The 25,186-nt window shown below is 43.1% G+C and overlaps 1 protein-coding gene across 6 annotated transcripts in view; it reads right to left on the bottom strand.

Annotated features, from left to right (window-relative positions):
• Positions 1–25,186, bottom strand: part of LOC120716344 (ribonuclease inhibitor-like) — a 38,303-nt gene that overhangs the window by 4,708 nt on the left and 8,409 nt on the right. Inside the window, exons 1-6 of one of the 6 annotated variants that reach the window (XM_040003856.1) lie at positions 8,758–9,670; positions 7,807–7,980; positions 7,148–7,321; positions 5,671–5,781; positions 3,946–4,119; positions 437–613 (exon numbers count right to left, since the gene is read on the bottom strand). In XM_040003856.1, coding sequence (XP_039859790.1) covers positions 437–613; positions 3,946–4,119; positions 5,671–5,781; positions 7,148–7,321; positions 7,807–7,980; positions 8,758–9,659 — 1,712 coding nt within the window. In that variant the 5' untranslated portion in view covers positions 9,660–9,670. Of the gene's footprint in view, positions 1–436; positions 614–3,945; positions 4,120–5,670; positions 5,782–7,147; positions 7,322–7,806; positions 7,981–8,757; positions 9,671–25,186 lie in introns of those variants that run through there. The other 5 variants (XM_040003860.1, XM_040003857.1, XM_040003858.1 and 2 more) reach the window with 5 other exon arrangements.

Raw genomic sequence — 25,186 nt, forward strand, 5'->3', positions numbered from 1 at the left:
TAGGATTTGTCTGTTTTCCATGCTCATGGCTGTTTAATTAAGAGTGAATGGTCCACAGTATGGTTATGGCCCAGTGATTTAGCCAAATTAAAAAAGAGACACTTTCATAACACTAGAAACTGACTTTAATCTTGACCAGCCCCACCAGAAGCTGTGGGCCAACAGGGACCACTGGTCGCCTGTTGTCAGAAACAGCTGCTATAGTTCAGGCCTAACTCCAAACCAGACGACCCTGTGTCCCTCACCACCTCCTCCTTACTTTCTTTCTGATTTCTTTTAACTTGCATGGTTGCATGGTGCTTTTTTATAATGAATATTTTGTTAGATAATCAGATTTTGCCATAATGGGCCTACTCTACATGAAGGGCTACATCTGCAGTTTAATGCCACCACAATGTTTTTATCATGTACATCCACACACAACATGGTGACTGACCTCAAAGTTTCCAGTCTGCAGTATGGACTCTGCAGAAAACCACACAACTGCTTTACTCCTGAATCCTGCAGCTTGTAATTGTGACACAGGTCCAGATGTTTCAGATGGGAGGGGTTGGACTTCAGAGCTGAGGTCAGATAAACACAGCTGATGTGTGACAAACTGCAGATGCTCAGCCTAAATAACAAATAAAAGATATGTGTGTTGGATTTTTTAATTGAAATCATTCAGTGTTTTATAATCCAAACAGCTTATATGCGTTTGTGTGTGCGCATGTTTGTTTCAACCACAGGCCTTTATGTTTCAAGGTTAAAAGAACAGTTAGAAAGAATTTCATATATGTAAATATTAGGGGTGCAACGATACACAAAATTCACGGTTCGGTTCGGTTCGGTTCGGTTCGATACTTTGGTGTCACGGTTCGATATTTTTTCGATACAAAAAAAACGTTGATGCCTTTTTAATTCGTCATTTATTAAATTTTCACGGCACATTCCGCACCACATCTCTGTGCGTTCATCATTTGTTTGAAGCCAGCTCACCTCCTGCAAATACTTTTCCGAGAATACGTGCTTCTTTTGTGGTTCGGACTCCTGACATTTCTTTGGAGGTGGAGGAACACCAAAGTAATTGCTTAAAGGAGCTTCTTCGACATCTTTAAGAGTTCTAAACAAATGTCTGTCCTCCTGAAAATCTTATGTACGCAAACACGCGTTGCAACTTCTTATCTTGTGCGCGTTTTTTATTTTGACAGCGAATGCGCACCTGCAGACCACTTATGTGCAGCCCTGGTTATTTAGCTCGTCATTTTGCAGCCACAGAAATTCTTTTGTCCATGAAACCATAAAGCTGCACTTTCTTTTTGCCTTATAGTCTGATTTGTCATAACTTTTCTGTTTTGTGGTAAGCTTTTCTTTGGTTGTCACTTCTTCACCCTGACCTGTCTTATTTGGCTCAGCAGAACTAAAATATATATCCTGCTGCTTTTACACACGGACTCACATAATGCTCAGCGATTCTCTGCGCGATCAACCTCTCACATGTTTAAGCTTGCTGCGGGACAGTTCACTTGTCATGTTTGCATAGTAAGCTAACGATTGATAAGACGATGTCAGAGGAATTGGTGCGCAAATGATCGTCACTCACCAATCAGTGCTGTCGCTCTCTATACACAGTTCGCGCGATTGCAAAGTGAAAGCAAAAAACAAGCACAAATTCAAACGTGATTTCAATATGTCACATATTGTGGCTCACCCATGCCAATGACATAATTACCCAGCTACATTTCCGAAAGAATGCAAAAGCATTGACATATATTTTTCCTTCCTACGATAGCCCGACGGGCAGGGCAGAGAGAGATTTTGGTAGCCCGACTGGAAAAATTTTGCGAGCCCTGTATCTGATTGAGGAATCACTCATCTTTGGAAAATAGAGTTTATTACAGAGAAATGTCTCTTTCCAAAATAAAAGCTATACTATACGCTTCTTCTGAGCTATATTCTCAGCAGCATATTAAACATATCAGGTCCCCATAAGGAGAATCATGTGCTAACAGCTGTCTAAATGACTCGGGTAAAGTTTGTAGCATGCTTGCTTGTTGTTTTTGTCTGCTTCCACTTGTCTTTGCACTAGGATGCTGTCAGTGTAAATGTGCAGTCATATTCGTTGTGTTCCCACTAGTGCTATCAGCGTAAATCTCGTTGAAATGACGTTAACGCCACAACACGGCAAATCTCCGTTAACGAGCTACCGCGGATCGCTCCGTGCATGGGGCTGGACGGCCAACACGTTAAGGAGCTAACTGCGCTAACACACTAGCTCCCACCCATGTAATTGAGCATTGCGTGGCACATCCAACATACTGTTTTACTTTAGTCCATGACACGCTTACCTTCAGGGTCATACGTCACATGAAAACCAAAATAGTTCCAAACGCCAGATCTGAATGAGGATGGGGGAGGTTCAATTTGCCATGTTGCAAGGAGAGCTTAACTTCTGTCTCGCTAGCTTGCCCTGCGCTCAGTGAATCTGCACTCGACTACTCCGCCTAGGCTGCACTGTCGAGTGCAGCTTGCCCTGCGCTCAGTGAATCTGCACTCGACTGCTCCGCCTAGGCTGCACTGTCGAGTGCAGATCCACTGAGCGCTCAACACAGACAGCATCGTCAGAAGGAAAGTTGATAAAATAAATTAAAAATTTTGTATTGTTCGATACATATGCGTACCGAACCGAAAGCACTGTATCGAACGGTTCAATATCGATACGAATATCGTTGCACCCCTAGTAAATATGTATATGCTGCCCTCTGGTTTCACAGCATCAGGACCAGAACAGCAAAATCAGAGAAACCCAGAACGGCCCAGTTGCTCCAGCCTTGACTATAAGGTCACTTCCTGTGTCTGTAACATCTTTGACCTTCCACTCTTCCAGCCAATCAAAAACAAAGCTGACCGTTCCTTTTTCCTTCTGCTCTCATTTTCTGAGGCTCTTCTTCACTCTTCAGGAGCCGTCTACCAGAGCTGTTGCCCATGAAATGAATGTTCATTTCTCTGCCATGAGCCATCTCCAAAGGCGTACCTCCACATCCAGCATGTTCACCTCTAGGATCATCTGAGACCAGCTGCAGCAACAATCGGTGTGTGGCATCGTATGGGTGAGCGGTTTGCTGACGTCACTGTTGTGGATCGATTTGCCCATGGTGGCGGTGCAGTTCTGGTATGGCCAGGCGTATGTTATGGACAACGAACACAGGTGCATTTTATTGCTCGCATTTTAAATGCACAGCAATACCGTGACAAGATCCCGAGGCCCATTGTTGTGCCATTCATCCACAACCGTCATGTTGCCGGATGATAATGCACAGCCCCATATTGCAAGGATCTGTACACAATATTTGGAAGTATCGAGTATGTTTGGGATGCTCTGGATCCGGGGTATATGACAGCATGTTCCAGTTCCTGCCAGTATTCTGCAAAATCACTCAGCTATTGAAGAGGAGTGGACCAATGTTCCACAGCCCACAATCAACAACCTGATCAACTCTATGCAACGGTTTTACACTGTGTGAGGCAAATGGTGGCCACACCAGATACTGACTGAACCAAAACCAGAAGAGTGCACAATGAAGATCCTGATTGTAGATCAGTATAATACTGCGATCGCCGATCGTGGCTCAAGAGTTGGCAGTTCGTCTTGTAATCGGAAGGTTGCCGGTTTGAGCCCCGACTCGGACAGTCTCAGTCGTTGTGTCCTTGGGCAAGACACTTCACCTACTGCCTACTGGTGATGGCCAGAGGGGCCAATGGCAGCCTCGCTTCTGTCAGTCTGTCCCAGGGCAGCTGTGGCTACAACTGTAGCTGCCTCCACCAGTGTGTGAATGAATAGTGGAATTGTAAAGCGCGTTGAGGGTCTCGAAAAGTGCTATATAAATGCAATCCATTATTATTTTATTATTAATATCAGCCTAATGTCTGCAGCCTCTTTAACATAACTAAAACATAGCGTCTGACCTCAGTGTTTCCAGTCTACAGCGGGGACTCTCCAGGAAACCACACAGCTGCTTCACTCCTAAATCCTGCAGGTTGTTTCCCCTCAGGACCAGATGTTTCACATGGGAGGGGTTGGACTTCATAGCTGAGGCCAGATAATAACAGCTGACCTGTGACAAACTGCACCACTCCAGTCTGTATAAAGAGGAAAAGAAAAAAGCTTATTCGACAGTTTCTGGTTTAAATCATTGAGGGTTTCACTGTTTTTCAGATTATATGATGCAATGTGTCCAACAGTGAGACTCTAATTAATGTAATTTATTATGAACCAGACACATATAGCCTAAGCCTAATAGTGGCTAGAAAAAGACAACACAGAGGTTCTGGTGATGGCAGCACAATAACAAGCCCTAAGCAAAGATGCCAAGGAGACAATCTTCAGGACAGACGTGATGCTCAGAAGTCTGTCATCTCGTGGCCTACTACAATAAAGAACCTGTTGGACATTATGGACAATGCTGGGCATCATCTGCATATGGCCATAAACAACCAGAGGAGTCTGTTCAGTGACAGGTTGCTTCTCCCCAAGTCAACGACCAACAGACTTAAAAACTCCTTTGTCCCACACGCCATCAAACTGTTTAACTCCTCTCTGGAGGGGAGAGTGAGGGGAAACAGGGGGACAAAGGAGGGGGGAACAACTAATGTGTAGTGCCTTTGTCACTGTGCAATATTTTTTACATATTTATATATATTTTCTCTCTCTCTCTCTCTCTCTTTTAACATTCAACGGTGTAATAGACTCACAAAAGTTGAAATGTGCAATTCCCTGGTATTCTTATTCCTGTTTATTCTATTTATCCCTATTGTATAATCTGTATTTATATATTTGTGTATGTGTGTATATGGTATATTTGGCCCAGTTTGCATTCTCTCTGGTTACCTCAGCTTCCCAGCTGAGTTGACTGGTAACTCTAAATTGTTCATAGTTATGAATTTGAGTGTGAACGGTTAAATGTGTTTCCCTGTGACAGACTGGTGATCTGTCCAGGGTGTGCCCCGCCTCTCGCCCTATGGTAGCTGGGATAGGCTCCAGCCCCCCGTGCGAGCCTGACAAGGATAAGTGGAAGAGAATGGATGGATGGATCTATAATTGAGCCATTTGTATATATTAGAGCTATTTCTTATATCTTTCTAAAGTCTGTAATATATTATATTGTTTAATTCAGTTCAGTCTGTTACTGTTATTGCCCTAGAGCAGGGGTCTCAAACTCAAATGAGCCGCAGGCCACTTCTGGCACTGTCATCTCATTGGAGGGCCACGTTAGTGTTCAAGTAGTACAAAAAACAAACAAGAAAACACCCACTAATGTTTCCTAAAATGTAGTGTTTTGTTTGTTTTATTTAATTCCAAATACTGTGTAACAAGACAAAATTTCAAACATGAACGCAATTTTTTTTCTCACTCTTAACTGCAATGAAAATGCAATGAAATGTATTTGACAAGCAGAAGACAGTCACTCAGCGGTATAGTACAGTAGTTTCATTGAACTACCAAATAAACAGCTCTTTCTGGCCAGACACGTGGCAGCACTTCTGCTACAATTTTGTTTGTATTTAACAAAATAAAAATGCAGGCATAAGCGTACACATTAGTTTTCGACGGCAAGTGAAAATTGTTTTCTTTACAAATAAATCTCTCACTGAATTAACACAGCCCTCAACATGTTTGCACTCCCTTGTTACCTTGGCCAGGTCCGTGGCTCCAAACCGTGGTAAGGAGACCTCTGGCTAATACTTCGGGTTCTGTGTTGGGCTCGTAGCCGGGAACTAGCTTTACTGTCTGGGTCAACTTTGCTAGCGAGAGACAGAGAGAGGCGTTGAAAGGCTGCTCCAGCAGAACTTGATTGTTTCGGAGGAAAACACGAACACAGTGTACAGTTGAGTATTTACAGCTTACTTACAACTGGGCTGGTCAGGCACTGCTTCCATCTCCCGTTTCTGCTCGGTAGCACCTCGTACTTTTCGACTTTCCCTTTTCTTTCTCCCTCCCTCACACACACACAGCGGGAGGGGCGGTCCCACATGTTCTCCCTGCAGCACGGACTACACCGCCCACGAGGCTACAGTCTTAAAGGGCCATGCTTGTAACACACTGCCGTCGTATTAAATCATTTTTTGAATAATAATTAAAAAAAAATTCTTCTTCACATCTATATGCCGGCCGCAAGCAGAGGTGACGTGGGCCGCAAATGGCCCGTGGGCCGCAAATGGCCCGCGGGCCGTTTGTTTGAGACCCCTGCCCTAGAGTGACTGTAACTATATAATTTCCTTAGAGATTAATAAAGTTATCTAATTCTTATACAGGAGCTCAACAATGGACTATATGCTGTCTCTATTCCTGTTCACCTTGTACTCCTCAGTACACCTCTGGGTCATTCAGTCTACATACTCAATCTGATGATTCTGAGCAAGTTTAATCTACACCAAATAGACTAAAGTATTTTTGTACCTACACATTATACATACAGGAGTGTTATCTGTTATCAGAGGCAGCTGACAGGTACCATCAGGCCAGGCAGAGTGCAGCTTTGGCAGCGGCTGATGCCAAAACTCAGGTGTACTAGGAGTTTGGTGAGACCTTGGAACAAGTCTTTTGATCGGTTCTTTTAAAGTACATTGGTTATTGAGTCTGGCTTCGGGCACCGGAAGTCTACGACCACACCTACGTTTGGTGGACTCTGTGGAATCCTTTAAAACTTTTCTATTTTAACAAGCCTTCTGTTGAGCAATTTTGTTGTTGTTGTTGTTTTTTTTAATTTTTTTATTTTATTTACATTGTATTGTCTGTTTTGGTACTTTACGTTCTGTTTATTTTAACCTTGCACAGAGCTTTGTGACTACCTGTGTATGAAAAGCACTTAATAAATAAACTTTACTTACTTATAAAATATTTTGTAAGAGAAAAAAACCCAAAGACTTTGCAGGGAGAGACACACTGACACTGGCAGGACATCTATGCTGTTCATTAAATGTCAATAAGTTCTTGAGAGTTAAAATGAACTTTTGGGTGTTTTGACTGGTGTGTGATTAATGTTAATTGCTTCTTACCCAGTAAACTGGTAATGACTTACTACTACAGTAAGATAAAATTCTGTTAAATCCATAGAACTGAAAATTTAAGTTCTCTGGATTTGCATATCATAAAAACGTGGCGTCTAACCTCAGAGTCTGCAGTCCCCCGTGTGGATCCTCCAGAAAACCACATAGCCGCTCCAATCCTGAATCTTGCATCATGTTAAGACTCAAGTCCAGATGTTTCAGATGGGACGGGTTGGACTTCAGAGCAGAGGCCAGATAATCACAGCTGATATCTGACAAACTGCATTTCTCCAATCTGAATAAAAATGTAAAAGGTATCAGCTTAACAAATTGACTTCCTGTTTGAAGTCATTCAGTATTCATAATGTGTTCACAGCAGAAAATTGAGAATATAAAAGCTGATACTGAATGAACATGTTGCTTCTCCAGCAATAATAGAAATAGTGAGCTTCAATATTTAGTTTCATTTTTTATGATTTCTGAACGACAATTAGTTTAAATGGCTGAGTGGAGTAAAATTTGAAAAACAAAGCGGAATGTTTTAAATGTTTAATTGAGTGAGATCAAGATCCTCATAATAGCCTGTCACTTCTATTTGGAGCCAAAAGGAAAAACTGTTGTTCAGTCATTTGGCAAGAGACAACATTTCTGAAAGCACTCAAACTTCTTCACATTTGTCTTCAGACACATCCTGAACATTTAGGAACTAAAGAAAGTTTCAAACATGAATCAAAGATCTGAAATATAGAAAAAAACAACAGCTGCAGTCAGTGAACTCACCTCAGAGTCTCCAGTCGACAGTTTGGACTCTCCAGTCCAGCACACAGAAGCTTCACGCCTGAACCTTGCAGCTTGTTTCCACTCATGTCCAGCTCTGTCAAATGGGAGGGGTTGGACTTCAGAGCTGAGACCACAACTTCATAGTGAGTCTCTGAGAGTCCACACTGAGCCAGTCTGTGATTATAGAAAATATACAATCTGTGTTATAAAGACAGACCGAGTGTACATTAATGCAAAAAAGCTCAAGTGTGTGTGGCGGAGCAGCAAGGACAGTTTCTGTTGTTGAGGTCATCTGGAGCAGTTTTGGAGTAGCAGAGGCTATTTCTGTTGGTGTAGGCAGTTTGTGTTTGTGATTCCAGTGATTCATGGAGATTGAACCACTCACTATGTCACTAATTATGAGCCTGAGACAGAATAAGGTAACTGCTCTCCACCTCTATACAAACACAGTGGCTGACAGAGAAAGACACAGCAAGTCTCCCACATCCAGATGAAAACAAAATCTTTACCAGCCAGTGAATGTTACATTTAAATACATTCACAACAACACATGATTGAGCCTTCTAATAAATATAAAACAAAATAAATTGATTTCAGCTAGATTTAAAGTGACTTTAAATGGCTGCATTTTCCTGTCATATTATTTAAATGTTATCCAACAATTACAGAAATCTATGTATTTTTTGTATTTAATCACCAAAAAACTGAGCCACCACCATCATCTACATCATCCACCCAGGTGTTCTAAGGATCCAATGACAATAACCCCCTAAGTATGAGTGGCCTCATACTCCTTTTACCGTGTGAAAAACTGCTGAGCTTTGCTTTCACCAAAGGAAAGCTGAATGTAAAACTAAAACAAAAGAAAATGATTTTGTACTGTCTACGTATTAAAAACAAATCTACCAGTCTACACTGATTTATGGTGTAAATGATCACATCTGGACTCACCGAGCCTTTCTGCAGTTCCTCACAGCTGGAATCAGTCTGTGTCGTCCTTGGTCTGATGTGTTGTATTTCTGCAGGTCCAACTCATCCAGAACCTCTTTTGACATCTGCAGCATGTGGGCCAGAGCTGAGCAGTGGATCTCAAAGAGTCTCTCTGATCTGTTTTTTGACTTCAAAAATTCTTGGATATCCTGATGTATTGAGAGGTTATTCATTTCTATCAGACAGTAAACAATGTTGATGCTTCTGTCAGGAGAGATTTTATCACTGTTCATCATCTTCAGGTTGTTGATGACTCTCTGGATGGTTCCTGGGTTTTTCTCTGTCTGACCCAGCAGACCTCCTAAGAGTCTCTGGTTGGATTCCAGACAGAGGCCATGAAGGAAGCGGACAAACAGGTCCAGGTGGCCGGTTTTACTTCTCAGTGATTCTCTCATGGTTTCTGAAAGGAGCTCAATAAGTGATGGGATATTATGCCAGATATCCAGAAAATCCCTCAGCACCTTTGTCTTCCTGCTGGTGAAACAGTGGAACATGTAGACTGCAGCCAGAAACTCCTGAATGCTCAGATGAACAAAGCAGTAGACTGGTTTCTGGAAGATCGCACACTCTCTTTTGAAGATCTCTGTACAAACTCCTGAGTACACCGAGGCCTCCGTGACATCAAGACCACACTGCTCCAGGTCTTCTTGGTAGAACATGATGTTTCCTTTCTCCAGATGTTCAAACGCCAGCCTCCCCAGCTTCAGAAGAACTTCCCTGTCAGCCTCCGTCAGCTCCTGTGGACTCGTCTCATGTCCCTCGTGGTACTTGGTCTTCTTCCTCTTTGTCTGAACCAGCAGGAAGTGTGAGTACATGTCAGTCAGGGTCTTGGGCAGCTCTCCTCTCTGCTCTGTAGTCAACATGTGCTCCAGAACTGTAGCAGTGATCCAGCAGAAGACTGGGATACTACACATGATGTGGAGGCTCCTGGATGTCTTCATGTGGGAGATGATTCTGCTGGACAGCTCTTCATCACTGAATCTCCTCCTGAAGTACTCCTCCTTCTGGGTGTCAGTGAAGCCTCGTACTTCTGTTAGCCTGTCAACACATGTAGGAGGGATCTGATTGGCTGCTGCGGGTCGGGAAGTTATCCAGACGAGAGCCGAGGGAAGCAGATTCCCCTGGATGAGGTTTGTCAGCAGCTGGCTGACTGATGACTTCTGTGTGACATCAGACAGCAGCTTCCTGTTGGTGAAATCCAATGAAAGTCTGCTTTCATCCAGGCCGTCAAAGACGAACAAAAGCTGAGAGACAGCCAGCTTCTCTGCTGAGACCTTCTGTAATGTTGGATGGAAAACATGGAGCAGCTCCAGAAGACTGTACTGCTCATCTCTGATCAGGTTCAGCTCCCTGAATGAAAGCAGAACCACCACACTGACATGTTGGTTCTCCAAGCCCTCTGCCCAGTCCAGAGTGAACTTCTGCACTGAGAAGGTTTTTCCAACACCAGCCACGCCATTGGTCAGAACCACTCTGATGGGTCTCTGTTGGTCAGGTAAGGCTTTAAAGATGTCCTGGCACCTGATTGGAGCGTCATGGAGGGCGTCCATCTTGGAAGCTGTCTCCAGCTGCCTCACCTCATGTTGGGTATGAACCTCTTCACTCTGTCCCTCTGTGATGTAGAGCTCAGTGTAGATGGTGTTGAGGAGGGTTCTACTTCCTGTTTCATCACTCACACATCTCCTCCTCAGACTGATCTTATGTTCATCTAAAACCTCCTGCAGACCAACATCTGCTGAAAAACAAAAAAAATAATGACACTAAAAAGGCGAGACCTGTGCCTAAACATATATTGAGTGTGCATGGGGAATTCCTTCTAGAGACACCGGTCCGTGAGATCTTCAACTCCCACTCTAGCAGAGTTTTGACAGCATTCCTGTCGGGGGAAATGAGTTCAAATAGAGTATGTTCAGCACCTCCATTGCCGAAACCACTGCCCAGAGCTGTGAGCACATGGTGGTTGGTGCCTGATGTGGTGGTAACCCCCAAACCAGATGTCCTATTGGGCTCGGTTAGCCTGTGAGACTTCTGAGGCAGCTGACAGGTACCAACAGGCCAAGCGGAATGCAGCAATTGCAAACCACTCGACCAGCTCTTTACCCTTTCAAGCACACTTGAAGGTGCATGTGAGTTTTCCCAACCAGTGTATATGTATTTTATGGAAAGCATTTGACTGTTTCCCCTTGAGTATTTTTTGAAGGGTGTTTTTAAAGGACTTGAAGGACGAGTTCCCCAAGTGGAGAACTCTTGTTCACCAGTAAGTGGAGAGGGAGATTGATGCTGCGGGTGTATTGATCGCCTGTACCAGCCTGTCTTGGTGAAGAGAGAGCTGAGTGTAAAACAAAGCTCTATTTACCAGTTGAGCTACGTTCCTACCCTCACCTATGGTCGTCAGCAGTGAACTCAAGAACTACTTTGCTGATACAAGTGGCAGAAATTAGTTTTCTCAGAAGGGTGGCAGGCTTCTCCCTTACTGATAGGGTGAGGAGTTCAACCATCTGGGAGAAGCTCAGAGTAGAGCCGCTGCTCCTCCATATCAAAAGGAGCCAGTTGAGGTGGTTCTGACATCTGACAAGGATCCCTCCTGGGTGAGTTGTCCTGCCCATGTTCCACTGGGAGGAGGCCCCGGGTCAGACCCAGGACATACTGGAGAGATTATATCTCTTGCCTATATAGGAATACCTCGGTGTTCCCCCAGACAAGCTGGGGGAGGCGGATGCATCTTTCAAAAATTATGGATTTGATCAACTGGTCCCTCAACGAAGGGAGGGAGAGAGCCCAATTGTCCCGAAGAGACATTTGCTGCTGGATACTCGATGGTTAGTTGCATCGTGTGCCTGGCGACACTCTCGAAGGAAGACATTGAATGACAACTACCTATTCTGAACCATGATAACAGAGTTCTGGCTGATCGGTGCTGGCTCAGACCTGGGTTATCAAAGAACAAAGGAAGCGACTACAGCTGTTCCAACCCCCACAAGGCCTGCCGACATGACTGATGATGGGCCAGCTGTGAGTACTCAGGCCTCTTCAACAGGAAATTGACAGACCTGGTGACCAGTGATGGACATTAGATCCGCTTTAAAATTGGATGCAGGTTGTTTACACTAACCCAAACAACCACCACTTTCATTAATGCGGCTACCCCTCGGGCGCCAGCCAGAAGGCCCGAAGGCTGAGGCTGGCTGGAACAACAATTCTCCCAGTTAACGGGACTGTGGTTTGACTCTCTGACCATGCCCCAACTGTCATAGCTGTCATCTACCGCCCCCCAAAATTTAATTCTGTTTTTATAAGTGACTTTGCTGATCTGCTGACCAACCTAGCTACTGTTTCCCCTAATATAATATTGCTGGGTGACTTCAACGTCCATGTGGATAACTGCGATCATCCTCTTACCAAAGACCTTTTATCCTGCTTTGATAGCTTCAGCCTTAAACAATACAAAAACTTCCCTACCCACACTAAGGGCCATACTTTGGACCTAGTCTGTTGTTCTGGACTTACCCCCTCCAACTGCACAGCTGACGAGCTGCCAATCTCTGATCATCTACTTCTCTCCTTTAATGTTCACATGACTTTCTCCATAATTAACAATCCTCATATTATTTCTTTCCACAATATCAAGAATATAAATCTCGATATCATTTCTTCTGCTCTCTCTAGCTGCTTGTCTCTTAACAATTCAAGATGATCCATGCCCTCCTGGGTTTTAAATGCACCTTAGAACACACATGCATCAACACTACAATGAGCGGGTGGAGGGAGGTTTGGAGTCTTCTCTCACCCCCGTTCTCTGCGGCCTGCTGGAGCGGGGGGGCTAGGAGGAGGAGTTGGCCGTCCGACTGCGGTCTGGAGTGTGGGGCCTCCCTGCTGCTGCGGAGTCGGGGCGGTCTGCCTCTCCCCACCGCAGGGAAAAGGGTAACACCACCTGGGTCTGGGTGCGGTTCCCCCCTCCAGGGGCAAGGGTACCTAGACCCGGTTCGTAGAGTACGCTTGGGGAGTGTGACCGTGTGTACAGCGTCTCTTTATGTCTGTCTCCATGTTGGTTGAATGTGGAGTAAGTGCATATGAGAGCATGAGGGTGGGAATGGATGTTTGTGTCTGTGTGTGCCTGTATGTCTGTGTCTATATGTCAGGTTGGGTATCAGAGGCCACCTCTCTGGGGACATCTCAGGCCCTCCAAGGTTTGGAGGCCTATCTCCACCCACCACCACTTCCCCTGCCAGTGGCGGACTCCCTCAGGTGTCGGTGCGTTGGTGGTTCTTTGTGTCTGGGGGTGGGCGTCCGGGTACACACCGGCTCACTTCTTGGCGGCCGCTTATCGGGGCCTGGAGCCTGGGGCTCGCTCGGGCCACTTCGGAGGTGGGGTGCCCCCGGCCTCTCGGCCTGGGGCTCGGTCACTCTGGCGCAGCTGGCTGCCGGCGGAGCTCACGGGCGCGTCACTGCAACTCCCCCTGGCTTCTGCTCCGCGGCTGCTGAGTGAGCCCTCATCTGGGACTCTCCTCAGCTCTTACTGGGACAGTGGCGCGGCTGCCCCTCTGTTGGTCTTCCTTGGTCTCTTGTGTTCTGGGGGCCTCTGGATGTCTGGAGTTTTGATCTCCTCCATACCTGCTTCATGCCCTGGAGGACGGGGCTGTGGCTCCCCACACTCCCTAGCAGATCGTTACATGGAGAAACCTTTGGAATGCAAGCATGCTGATCCACACAGGTATGCACACAGGTGTACACACGGGTATTCACAGACGCGGACTACAGCTTTCTTGGCTGCTGCCTCAAAGCACATTGTGCGCTGTCTATCTTGCGTGCTGCACAATATCGTTTATTATTTAGTATCTACTGATATCTACTGCTAGCTAGTTTATTGTGATGGTGCCGTTTTTTTTTTTTTTTATTATGTTGCTCTTTGTTGTTTGCTTTCTCTTCTGTTTTTTTTCTCCATACAGGTGACCCAGGAGTTTTGTTCTTTTTTTTTCTTTCTTTCTTCCCCCCCTTCTCACCGTCTCTTCTCCCATTTGGTTTTCTTTCTCTCCCTCTCTTTCTTTCATTCTTTCTCCCTGTCCTATCCTCCAGTCATGTCTGTCCCGTTTGTAGCAACTGAAAATAAAATAAATTCATAATTATAATAAAGGTCAATCAAATGGACCAATATGGCAAGGCCATGACGATCCACTTGGTAAAATAAATCCGCTTGGCATCTTTCTTTGCCTTAAGACAACAATTCTGATGGCTATAGATCCAAACGGGACACAAAAAAAAACAAAAAAAATACAACAAAAAAAACAATTCAAGATGATCTAGTATTTAATTATAATCATAGCCTCAGTAGTATTTTGAATTCTCTTGCTCCACAAAAAAACAGAACTGTACTCTTTTCCCGCTCTGCACCCTGGTACACCCCCGAACTCCGATTATTGAAAGCTAAAGGCCAACGGCTTGAACGTCTTTACAAGAAAACTGGCCTTACTATTCATAAGGATATGTTTAATAATCATGTTCTGTTTTATCAGGAATGTATCAGTCAAACCAAATCTGCCTATTATTCTACCACTATCTGTTCATGTGAGGACTCCACCAAGACCCTATTCTCATTATTCAGCTCCTTTAACAGGCCACCTGATTCTCTGCCTGCTCATCTCTACTCATCTAACTTCTGCGACTCTCTAATGCTATTCTTCACTAAAAAAATTCATAAAATACACGTAGACTTGGTCCCTAATGCTCCTGTGTCTTAACTCCACCCCTTCTCACTTCCTCTGTTTTTCAACTTCCGTCTTTAACTGCTATCGCTGATCTCATCCACAAATCAAAGCCTTCTACCTGCCAGCTTGATCCTATCCCCACTGTCCTTGTCAAAGCCTGTCTACCCCCTCTCCTTCCCCTCATATCTGCTATTATTCACTCTTCACTCACCACTGGAACTGTTCCTGCTTCTTTCAAAGTTGCCGCCATCACCCCAATCCTGAAAAAAACAGGTCTAGATCCCAACAACTTTAACAATTTCCGTCCTATCTCCAATCTACCATTCCTCTCAAAAATTCTTGAAAAAATAGTTGCTTCACAAGTCCATCTACACCTCACTGATAATAACCTTTACAAACAGTTCCAGTCTGGTTTCCGTCCTCTGCATAGCACCGAAACTTCTCTTATAAAAATACAAACGATCTTCTTATGGCAGCTGATTCTGGTCTCCTCTCCATCCTTATTCTCCTTGATCTGAGTGCAGCCTTTGACACCATCTCTCATCTCATTCTCCTTAGCAGATTAGCTTCTATTGGTCTCTCTCATACTCCATTAGCCTTGTTTAAATCATACCCGTCTGACCGCACTCAGTTCATTCAATTAAAATCCTTCACTTCTCAGCCTTCTCCTCTATCTACTGGGGTGCCCCAGGGATCTGTCCTCGGGCCCCTCCTTTTCATCATCTACCTTCTTCCACTCGGACACATTTTTCGTAAATGTAACATTCAGTTCCACTGCTATGCCGATGACACCCAGCTTTACCTCTCTACCAAACCCGATTCTACTCTTCCTCCACCCTCCCTCACCCTCTGCTTAGCAGAACTCAATTCCTGGTTCTCCTCCAACTTCCTTAAACTCAACAGCAATAAATCAGAACTTCTCCTGGTCGGCACTAAACGATTGCTATCCAGAATTAACGATTTTCCTCTCACTATCAATAATTCGCTGGTCCCTATCTCTCCCTCTGTGAAAAGCTTGGGTGTCATTCTTGATAGCACATTATCCTTTAGTTCACATATCAATAATGTAACACGTGCAGCATATTTTCAACTCCGTAACATCAATCGCCTCCGCCCTTTCCTCACTCCACATGCCACTGCCATTCTTGTCCATAATCTTGTTATCTCTCGAATTGATTACTGTAACTCACTATTACAGGGAGTGCAGAATTATTAGGCAAGTTGTATTTTTGAGGAATAATTTTATTATTGAACAACAACCATGTTCTCAATGAACCCAAAAAACTCATTAATATCAAAGCTGAATGTTGTTGGAAGTAGTTTTTAGTTTGTTTTTAGTTTTAGCTATTTTAGGGGGATATCTGTGTGTGCAGGTGACTATTACTGTGCATAATTATTAGGCAACTTAACAAAAAACAAATATATACCCATTTCAATTATTTATTTTTACCAGTGAAACCAATATAACATCTCCACATTCACAAATATACATTTCTGACATTCAAAAACAAAACAAAAACAAATCAGCGACCAATATAGCCACCTTTCTTTGCAAGAACACTCAAAAGCCTGCCATCCATGGATTCTGTCAGTGTTTTGATCTGTTCACCATCAACATTGCGTGCAGCAGCAACCACAGCCTCCCAGACACTGTTCAGAGAGGTGTACTGTTTTCCCTCCTTGTAAATCTCACATTTGATGATGGACCACAGGTTCTCAATGGGGTTCAGATCAGGTGAACAAGGAGGCCATGTCATTAGTTTTTCTTCTTTTATACCCTTTCTTGCCAGCCACGCTGTGGAGTACTTGGACGCGTGTGATGGAGCATTGTCCTGCATGAAAATCATGTTTTTCTTGAAGGATGCAGACTTCTTCCTGTACCACTGCTTGAAGAAGGTGTCTTCCAGAAACTGGCAGTAGGACTGGGAGTTGAGCTTGACTCCATCCTCAACCTGAAAAGGCCCCACAAGCTCATCTTTGATGATACCAGCCCAAACCAGTACTCCACCTCCACCTTGCTGGCATCTGAGTCGGACTGGAGCTCTCTGCCCTTTACCAATCCAGCCACGGGCCCATCCATCTGGCCCATCAAGACTCACTCTCATTTCATCAGTCCATAAAACCTTAGGAAAATCAGTCTTGAGATATTTCTTGGCCCAGTCTTGACGTTTCAGCTTGTCTGTCTTGTTCAGTGGTGGTCGTTTTTCAGCCTTTTTTATACCTTGGCCATGTCTCTGAGTATTGCACACCTTGTGCTTTTGGGCACTCCAGTGATGTTGCAGCTCTGAAATATGGCCAAACTGGTGGCAAGTGGCATCTTGGCAGCTGCACGCTTGACTTTTCTCAGTTCATGGGCAGTTATTTTGCGCCCTGGTTTTTCCACACGCTTCTTGCGACCGTGTTGACTATTTTGAATGAAACGCTTGATTGTTCGATGATCACGCTTCAGAAGCTTTGCAATTTTGAGACTGCTGCATCCCTCTGCAAGATATCTCACTATTTTTGACTTTTCTGAGCCTGTCAAGTCCTTCTTTTGACCCATTTTGCCAAAGGAAAGGACGTTGCCTAATAATTATGCACACTTGATATAGGGTGTTGATGTCATTAGACCACACCCCTTCTCATTACAGAGATGCACATCACCTAATATGCTTAATTGGTAGTAGGCTTTCGAGCCTATACAGCTTGGAGTAAGACAACATGCATGAACAGGATGATGTGGACAAAATACTCATTTGCCTAATAATTCTGCACTCCCTGTATTTGGCCTTACACAAAAATCCATTAACAAGCTCCAACATGTCCAGAACTCTGCTGCTCGTAATATTACTAGGACTTCCTCTACCCACCACATCTCCCTGATCCTGAAGCAGCTTCACTGGCTATTATTATTATTATTATTATTATTATCATCATTATCATTATTATCATTACTATATCCTTCAAGGCCACCTGCGTCGGCTGGAGGACTGTTGACTTTTGCCTTACTAGGTGAAAGGACACTGTTTCAAGTTGAACACAGGACACACACGTGCGCACACATTTTCATGTACACTGACACACTGTATTCCCAATGTGATGTTTGTGCAATGTACTGTATGTATGGTCGGAAGGGGGTTAAATTTTCATTGCAGGTAACATGTATGTGTAACATTGCATGTGACAAATAAAGGCTTGCTTGACTGATTGATTGATTGATTGATTGATTGATTGATTGATTGTGTTGGGTCTGTGTTTCCACAAGCCCCGCTAGTTTAGAGACTTATTCCTCATGAAGAACACAAGACATAGCAGAGCATCTTCAACTCGCTAGCGAGGAAAGTTTGGTCAAGAAACAGCTCTTGAAGCTCAAATCCTTTTTTTTTGTGTCCTTCCAAGAGCAGCTGTCCCCGTAGCTATTTATTGACATGACAGTTACAATACACATCACAGCACAAGCACCTCCCACCGTAAAACCCCCCAATGGTTCTAAGACAAGGCACTATGTGTGTGTATGTGTAAGCATGTATGCATGTGCAAGAATGTGTGTGTGTGTGTATGCAGGTGAGAATGTGTGTATGTGTGTGTGTGTGTTTCTGTATGCATGACTTCCTGCTTACCAAAAGGATCATAAAAGCAGGAAGCAACATCACAAGAAACAGATCTTCCAGATACAATAAAACCTCCGCCAGCACAGAGTGGCTGGAGAGGTGGTCAGGATCAAAGGAATGGCTTTGATCATATAGATTGAACTCAGACTTACAAATTTAAGATCCACAATGACAACATTTAACAATTAGACATAATAGATTGATTGATTGATTGATTCATTGATTGATTGGCCATCCCTGCTTAGTGTGACCCGGCCCCAGAGGGATGGATTTATGAATAGAAAGAAAACACAACAAGAAGTCCAGTTTTCAGAAATGAGTCCATCAGCAGACAGATATTCAGTCTTACTTTGTACACAGCTGCTCTGACTGGCTGTCTGCAGTCCAGCTCTGGTTCTGGATCTTTCTCCACACTGGGGACAGGACGAGTCTCCTGATGAAGCAGACTGGTCCCAGTATGAGGAGATGCACTGTCTGCAGAACCAGTGTCCACAGCTGGTAGAGACTGGATCCTTCAGGACGTCCTGACACAAAGCACAGCAGGACAGCTGCTCCTTCATCTTCTTCTCTCTGTAAACACATTTCATCATCAATAAAACTTTTGCTGCCTGTTAGTGAAAGAAGATCCAGATCTGATGACACTTTGCAGAATCTGTGATGGTCACAGAGTCGGTAAAAGTGAAGTTACTTCCTGTGGTGATGCTAGCTTTTATTTTATAACACTAATGAACTGCTTTTCCTGTCTGCCTGGTCTATTAATCAGTGGTCTGCCTGCAGTTTCATATGAAATGCAGAGAGACTTCACAGTAAAAGCCTTTCTCAGAGACAGCTGCTTATGTCGTTCACTGTTTTATAGCCACCTTGCGCAGCTTAGCTTGGGATAGTCTAAGGAGCTTGGCTAGAAAAGCGTCTGGACTTCTTTAAGTTGCTTGAAGATGTTTCACCTCTCATCTGAGAAACTTAAGAAACTTCTCGGATGAGAGGTGAAACGTCTTCAAGCAACTTAAAGAAGTCCAGATGCTTTTCTTTCCAAGCTCCTTAGTCTACAATGACCTGGATGACTGAGAACCTTCACTGACATTTAGCTTGGCATAGTTCAGTTTGAACTGAGCTCTAAAATGTGTGGTAGAGATTTACATACAGAGCTTTAGCTCTCATGCTGACACACGTTTCCTGCTCCTACTTGATATGTTGACTGCTGTTTTAAACCTTACTGTCACTTATTTAGAAACAATTTCAAGATATAAAGTCCAGTGAGAAAGCATTTCCCCCTTTCTGATTCCTTATTGGTCACACATGTCTCGGGTCACCAAATAAATTTACAAACCTATCTGGTCCTGTGTGAAACGATCTGCAATCCAGCATTTACAAGAACTGCCAATGAGTCTTTCAGATCACTGTGGAGAGATGTGGTCCACATTAACAGCCTGTTGTTTAAGGTCACACCACAACATCAATCCCAGTTAAGCCCCGTTTCTTGAGATCGTGGCATGATGTGCCTCTTTTTGAGGTTTTGTAGCTTAGTTTACTTTGTCAAACAGGTTTCATTTCAGTAATTTTTTGATTCAGCAGATTGTAAAATAAACTGTTTCTCCCTCGTTCACACAGAGCCAGGTAGATTTGGACAGGTTCCCACGTAATAAATACAATTATTATAAAACTTTTCTTTTAATTCATGTTAATCGTGTCAAATGCATAAAAGTAAATGTAAGATTATAAAAAAAGATGGAGAGGAAGAAAATCAGGGCAAGGACAAAAACTTTTTCGCAGCACTGCATAACTGTGGTTAAAAGTTCACATGGACTCATTATAAGCATGAAGATGTACAGACGTCTGTAATGATTTATATACTGGAGTTTCTCTGCTCCACACAGGGTCACAGGTGTGCACACAGCCCAGGAGCCCCTGACTGTACGAAAACTAAATTATAATTGTAGTTGTTTTTCAGTGTTCAGTTGCAAATACATTTTATTAAGATAACAAACAAACATAGATCAGTTCGATTCTCTTACCCAGGACTGAGGTCTGCAGACTCTCCTCTGCCCTCCTCTTCCTCCATCATCTTCTTCTGAGAGGTCCACCACAAACACACAGCTGCTGTGAAGCTTCCTCCTCACTCAAACTACCGACTTAATAACAACAGATAGTATTTTATGACAATTATAGATCCTTTATAAAATATCTACGGTAGATGATCTCAAACTTTTGTTTACAAGTGATACAGTTTGCTGGTTCCAGCACCTTCAGTTAATAAATAATGAAATGTGATGGCAGTTTAAATCAAAATATTTGGAGGAACAAGTGACAGAGATCTATAAAGATCACGAGACAAGGAAGCAATGCCTGGAGGTACCAGGAAATTATTAATATAAATTTTACTGATCATTTCTACTCCTTCAGCAAATGATCTAAACCTGATGACAGTCAGAACTCTGACTTTGAGCTCAGCACAGCTGTTGGTCAGATCGTCCTGATGTTTCCGGAAAGAATCATCCTGGTTCCTCATGAACTTTGACCCATTTCCACTCTCATACTAACACTCGTCACATCATCCAGCACTTCCTGCTTTAAATCAGCCCAACCAGTTTAAACACGTCCCTGTCAGGATCCACAGCAGCTGAACACATGAAACACGAATTCACTGCCTTCAGAATGAATCATGCCACCATGCTGAGCAGGCACAGATGTGGTCAAAACATGCAGGTACAGGTGTTTACACTCACCCTGTCGCACTCTGTCTCCAAACAGACCCTGAACTCTGTTACTTCCTGTTTTCATGTATCTCAGTCATGTTTGCTCCTCCCCTCTCATTTACAGGAAGTCTCTCCCTCTCTTTGCTTGAACAGGAAGGATTTCAGTGTTTTTGGTCAGCCTATCAATGCTTTACTTAATCTTTCAGTTTAAATGTAGTAAATAAAATAAAGCTTTTGTTCAGACTCACAGGAAACGGGAATCCAGCTGAGCAGGACGTCCTGCAGGGTTACCTGTGTGCCTTCAGAGGCTCAGTCAGAGACTTCTGGGAAACAGTTTGTTAACCAAACCCTTGTTCCAGAGTGCAGGCTCAGTGACACTCGCTGAATTTGTTCCTGTGAGATGAGGGACAGTCCTGTCCACACTTCCCAGGGTAAATGACTCTGTGAAGGTAACCTGCTGGCTGACGGCAAACTCCGCCCTTCACTGCACCTAAACAACCTGACACTCACTTTCATTTCCTCATTCCTCAGCCTGTCAGCCTTCTCTGCACTCACGACTGCAGCAGTGATTAAAACATCTGTGTGAACTTGTTATTCTTATTAATGTGAATATTTGTTATTAAGTCAAGACACACACACAGAGCCAAGCCCATTTTAATTAAAATTATTATCTTATGGGATTTTAAACAGAGGCTTAGCCAAAGTACATACACATTTATTTGATTACAACTAGGGTCGGGTATCAGCACCAATTTCTACAATCGATTTGATTCAATTCAATTTTGACTCAGACAGAAATATTATAATTCTGATCATTTATCACTACATTTTTAAAATATATTACACATAGATATAAAATATGGATATTTTATATCTATGTATAAAAAAAAAGCCGAGGCTTTATCGGAGGACAAAACAGAAAACCATGAAGCAGATTTTCCTGTTCTGGCTTTTTATAGCAGATATCCCTAAAATGATTCTGCCGTCGAACAAAAACTGAAAACCACGAATCAACATCTGAACATGACCTGTTGCTGCTGAAGTGAAGCAGAGCAAAGTTGCAGAGGGTTGATTAGAGACAAAGCTGAGAGTTTGTAATTTGGCATAAATTAAAAAAATATAAATTTCTTTGGTATCGAACAGCAGAAATGAGACTTTGTTTTAGGTCATTTAAAAATAAACAAACAAACAAAAACAGAGGCCAACAGCACTGAACACAACAGTAGACTGGTGCGTAATAACCAAGAGAATAATGCAGAAAACAGAGATTTGAGATGGGAAACTGTTCTTGAAGTACACTGAGAGAGAGAGAGATGTGCAGGAAGTGCGATTTTATTGTGGTGGAAGAAAAACAGCCAAAGTCAGAGGGAATCCATGACGATGTTTATGTGAAGCTTAGTTTGGATCTTCTTTTGTTGCTGGTTCAGTCAAATTTGGTTGGAGTGACGAAACCTGCAGCTTCAGAATCTGTGAGCTGTCGGCTGTATGCGCCGTTGGGTGAACGATTCACGCTTTGTGTTTACGTCTTCGTGTGGATTCTGTTTGTTTGCTCTCATTTACAGTTTTAGCTGTTTGGTGGTTGTTAAATGGTTTGTGAGCGTTAAACTGAGATTCTGGCATTTCTGGTAAAATACATTTATATTTAAATATTAATCTAGGATTTAATGAATCGATATTGTTATTCAAGCTAAAATCGATTTTTTTAAACCCACCCCCTAACTACAAGCACAAAACTCACAGAAGACAAAGTGACAATAATAATAACTTCATTTAAACAAAAAGAAGAATTTTTCTTTTTTTACAAAAACATGGAGCTCACAGCCAACACGACCGGGATGCTAATTAAACTCTAACAACGAACAAACAGTAAAAAGTAACAACATTTATTCCATGATGAAAACAAGATGATAACAAAAACCAAACCAGGATGAAATGTACTGATACTTTTGTCAGTGTGTATAAAAATGAGATTATAATGTTGCGGAGAGATGAGGTCCAATCAGAACCAACCAAGCTGCGGAGAGACAAAAAGAGGGCAGGTATCTCTGTGCATCTTACTGGCTGTCAGCTACATCCAGCTTTATCTCCTGCAAAGATCAACACAGACAACAGCCATCACCATCATCTTTAGCTAAATCAAGCTCTGGGATATACTGCATACATAATAATATACATGTAACACAGTGTTGCTGAAATCAGCAGTGACTCACTCCACTCTTAAGTCTGGAGTCTCCACAAGATCAGACAGCTGCTTCACGTCTAAATCCTTCAGGTTGTTGTACTTCAGGTCCAGCTCTCTGAGATGAGAGGGGTTGGACTTCAGAGCTGAAGCCAGAGAAGTACAGCTGATGTGCGACAAGCTGCAGCCCCTTAAACTTTAAAAACATGCAAGTTTATTTATCAGCGTTTCAAACACCTGAAGCCAACATGCAGTTTCAAACAGTGAAAAAGACCTCTCATTAATACGGCCGACAACATGTTACTTCCTCTAAAACACCCTTATGCCAGAACTCATGCAGACTAATTACATGTCAGGAGAAAAGCTAGTGCTAGAGCACAGAGCCTACATACTTCATGCAGGACAACGTTATTATTTTCAGTTTGTCTACTTTAAGATAAAGCTGGAAAGGCTATAAAAGTGTAAGGACATATTTATCTCTGAATATTTCAGCCAGTACAGTTTTTATGGATTAAAATCACAAATCATGAGACAATCTTACAACTGCTACTCTGAGAAGTGTCTACGATTGGATGAAAACACAGAAAACAACAGATTTTACAGTGAAGACTCAGTGGGGTCAGTATAACAGTCATATCTGCAACTGTCACATATTCATTTCAGCAACAACTAAAATGTGATGTCTGACCTCAGTTTCTCCAGTGTACAGCAGGGACGCTCCAGAAACCCACACAGATGTTTCACTCCTGCATCCTGCACATTGTTGTTACTCAGCTCCAGATGTTTCAGATGGGAGGGGTTGGACGTCAGTGCTGATGCTAGATATGCACAGCTGATCTCTGACAAACCGCAGAGACTGAAACTGAAGGGATTTGAAAATATGAAGTGAATTAAAAAGGACAAACTGTCTGCTCCCCCAACCAAACTCTATATGTCATTAGTGTGGTCATCTGATTGATCTACTACCTTAGTTGATATTCAACCCACAGTCAACTTTCACTCACAATATTGTCGGACAGAAACATGACAGACTCTGACCTGAGTGTCTCCAGATTACAGTCTGGACTCTGCAGAAATCCACACAGCATCTTCACTCCTGAGTCCTGCAGGTTCATGTTATAGTTCAGGTCCAACTCTCTCAGATGGGAGGGGTTGGACTTCAGAGCTGAGACCAGATGATCACAGCTGGTTTCTGATAAACTGCATGAACCTAATCTGAAAAAAGAATAAAACACAACAGAAGTTATTTTACTTCCATGAAGCAAAAGCGTACACAGTGAACGTCTCTGTGAGTGCTGCGAGTTTCATTTATACACTTCTTCCAATGTCACCCTGGGAAAAGATATGTGTGTGATACTCTTACACTCACACATGAGTCTAACTGAGCTCTGGATAACAGAGAGCAGAGGAGCCACAACAAGGCCCGAGAGGACAGAGACAGAGGGACACATGTCTTCAGCTCACTGTAGAGAGTGCCGTATAACTTTAAAACAAAAAACTGGGATATACCTAAATGATCAGTCTACAGATGACGCTGATAACCGAAAACATCCGTTAAAAACCAAACAAACAATTAACCAAAAATGGATTCTAGTATAAAAAAAAAAACGACCTGCAAAGATAAAAATGATCCAAAGTGTTTAATCCTCCTTCAGTGTAAAGATGGATGAAAGTCCTAAATCACACTGTGAAGCCAGAGTGATACAGACGGACACAGCTGCAGGAAAAACAGGAAATAGGAAGGAAATCTGCCTCTGATAATATCCTTGGATTTCAAAGTTTAAAAGCATTCATACGGGGTTAAGGAAGGATTCTGATACTGATTCTGAATACAAATCCATCCATGACCCTCTACTCATGGGGTCTCCTCCTCTCTAACTGAAAACAACCTCCAGGAGGCGTCCTAACCAGAGGCCCAGAGCGTTTGAATCGCTATACTCTATATATGACTCTTTCGATACAAAGGAGGATCAGTTCCACTCTGAGATCCGTCTGGATGTCGAAGGCCCTCATCTCATGTTTAAGCTCAGCAACATTATGGTGAAATCTGGCCGGTTGCATTCACGACCTTCCTCTTTCAGTTATTACCCAGATCTCATGACTACAGGTGAGGGTTGGAAAGTAAATGGACCGGGAAAATGAAGGCATCATCTTTCAGTTCTGCTCTTTTCACCACAAGAATCCAATATAACACCAGCATTATGACAGAACCATAATATTTGAAAA

Source organism: Simochromis diagramma, unplaced genomic scaffold (assembly GCF_900408965.1).
Source record: "Simochromis diagramma unplaced genomic scaffold, fSimDia1.1 OVJJ01000367.1, whole genome shotgun sequence".
Lineage (NCBI taxonomy): Eukaryota > Metazoa > Chordata > Actinopteri > Cichliformes > Cichlidae > Simochromis > Simochromis diagramma.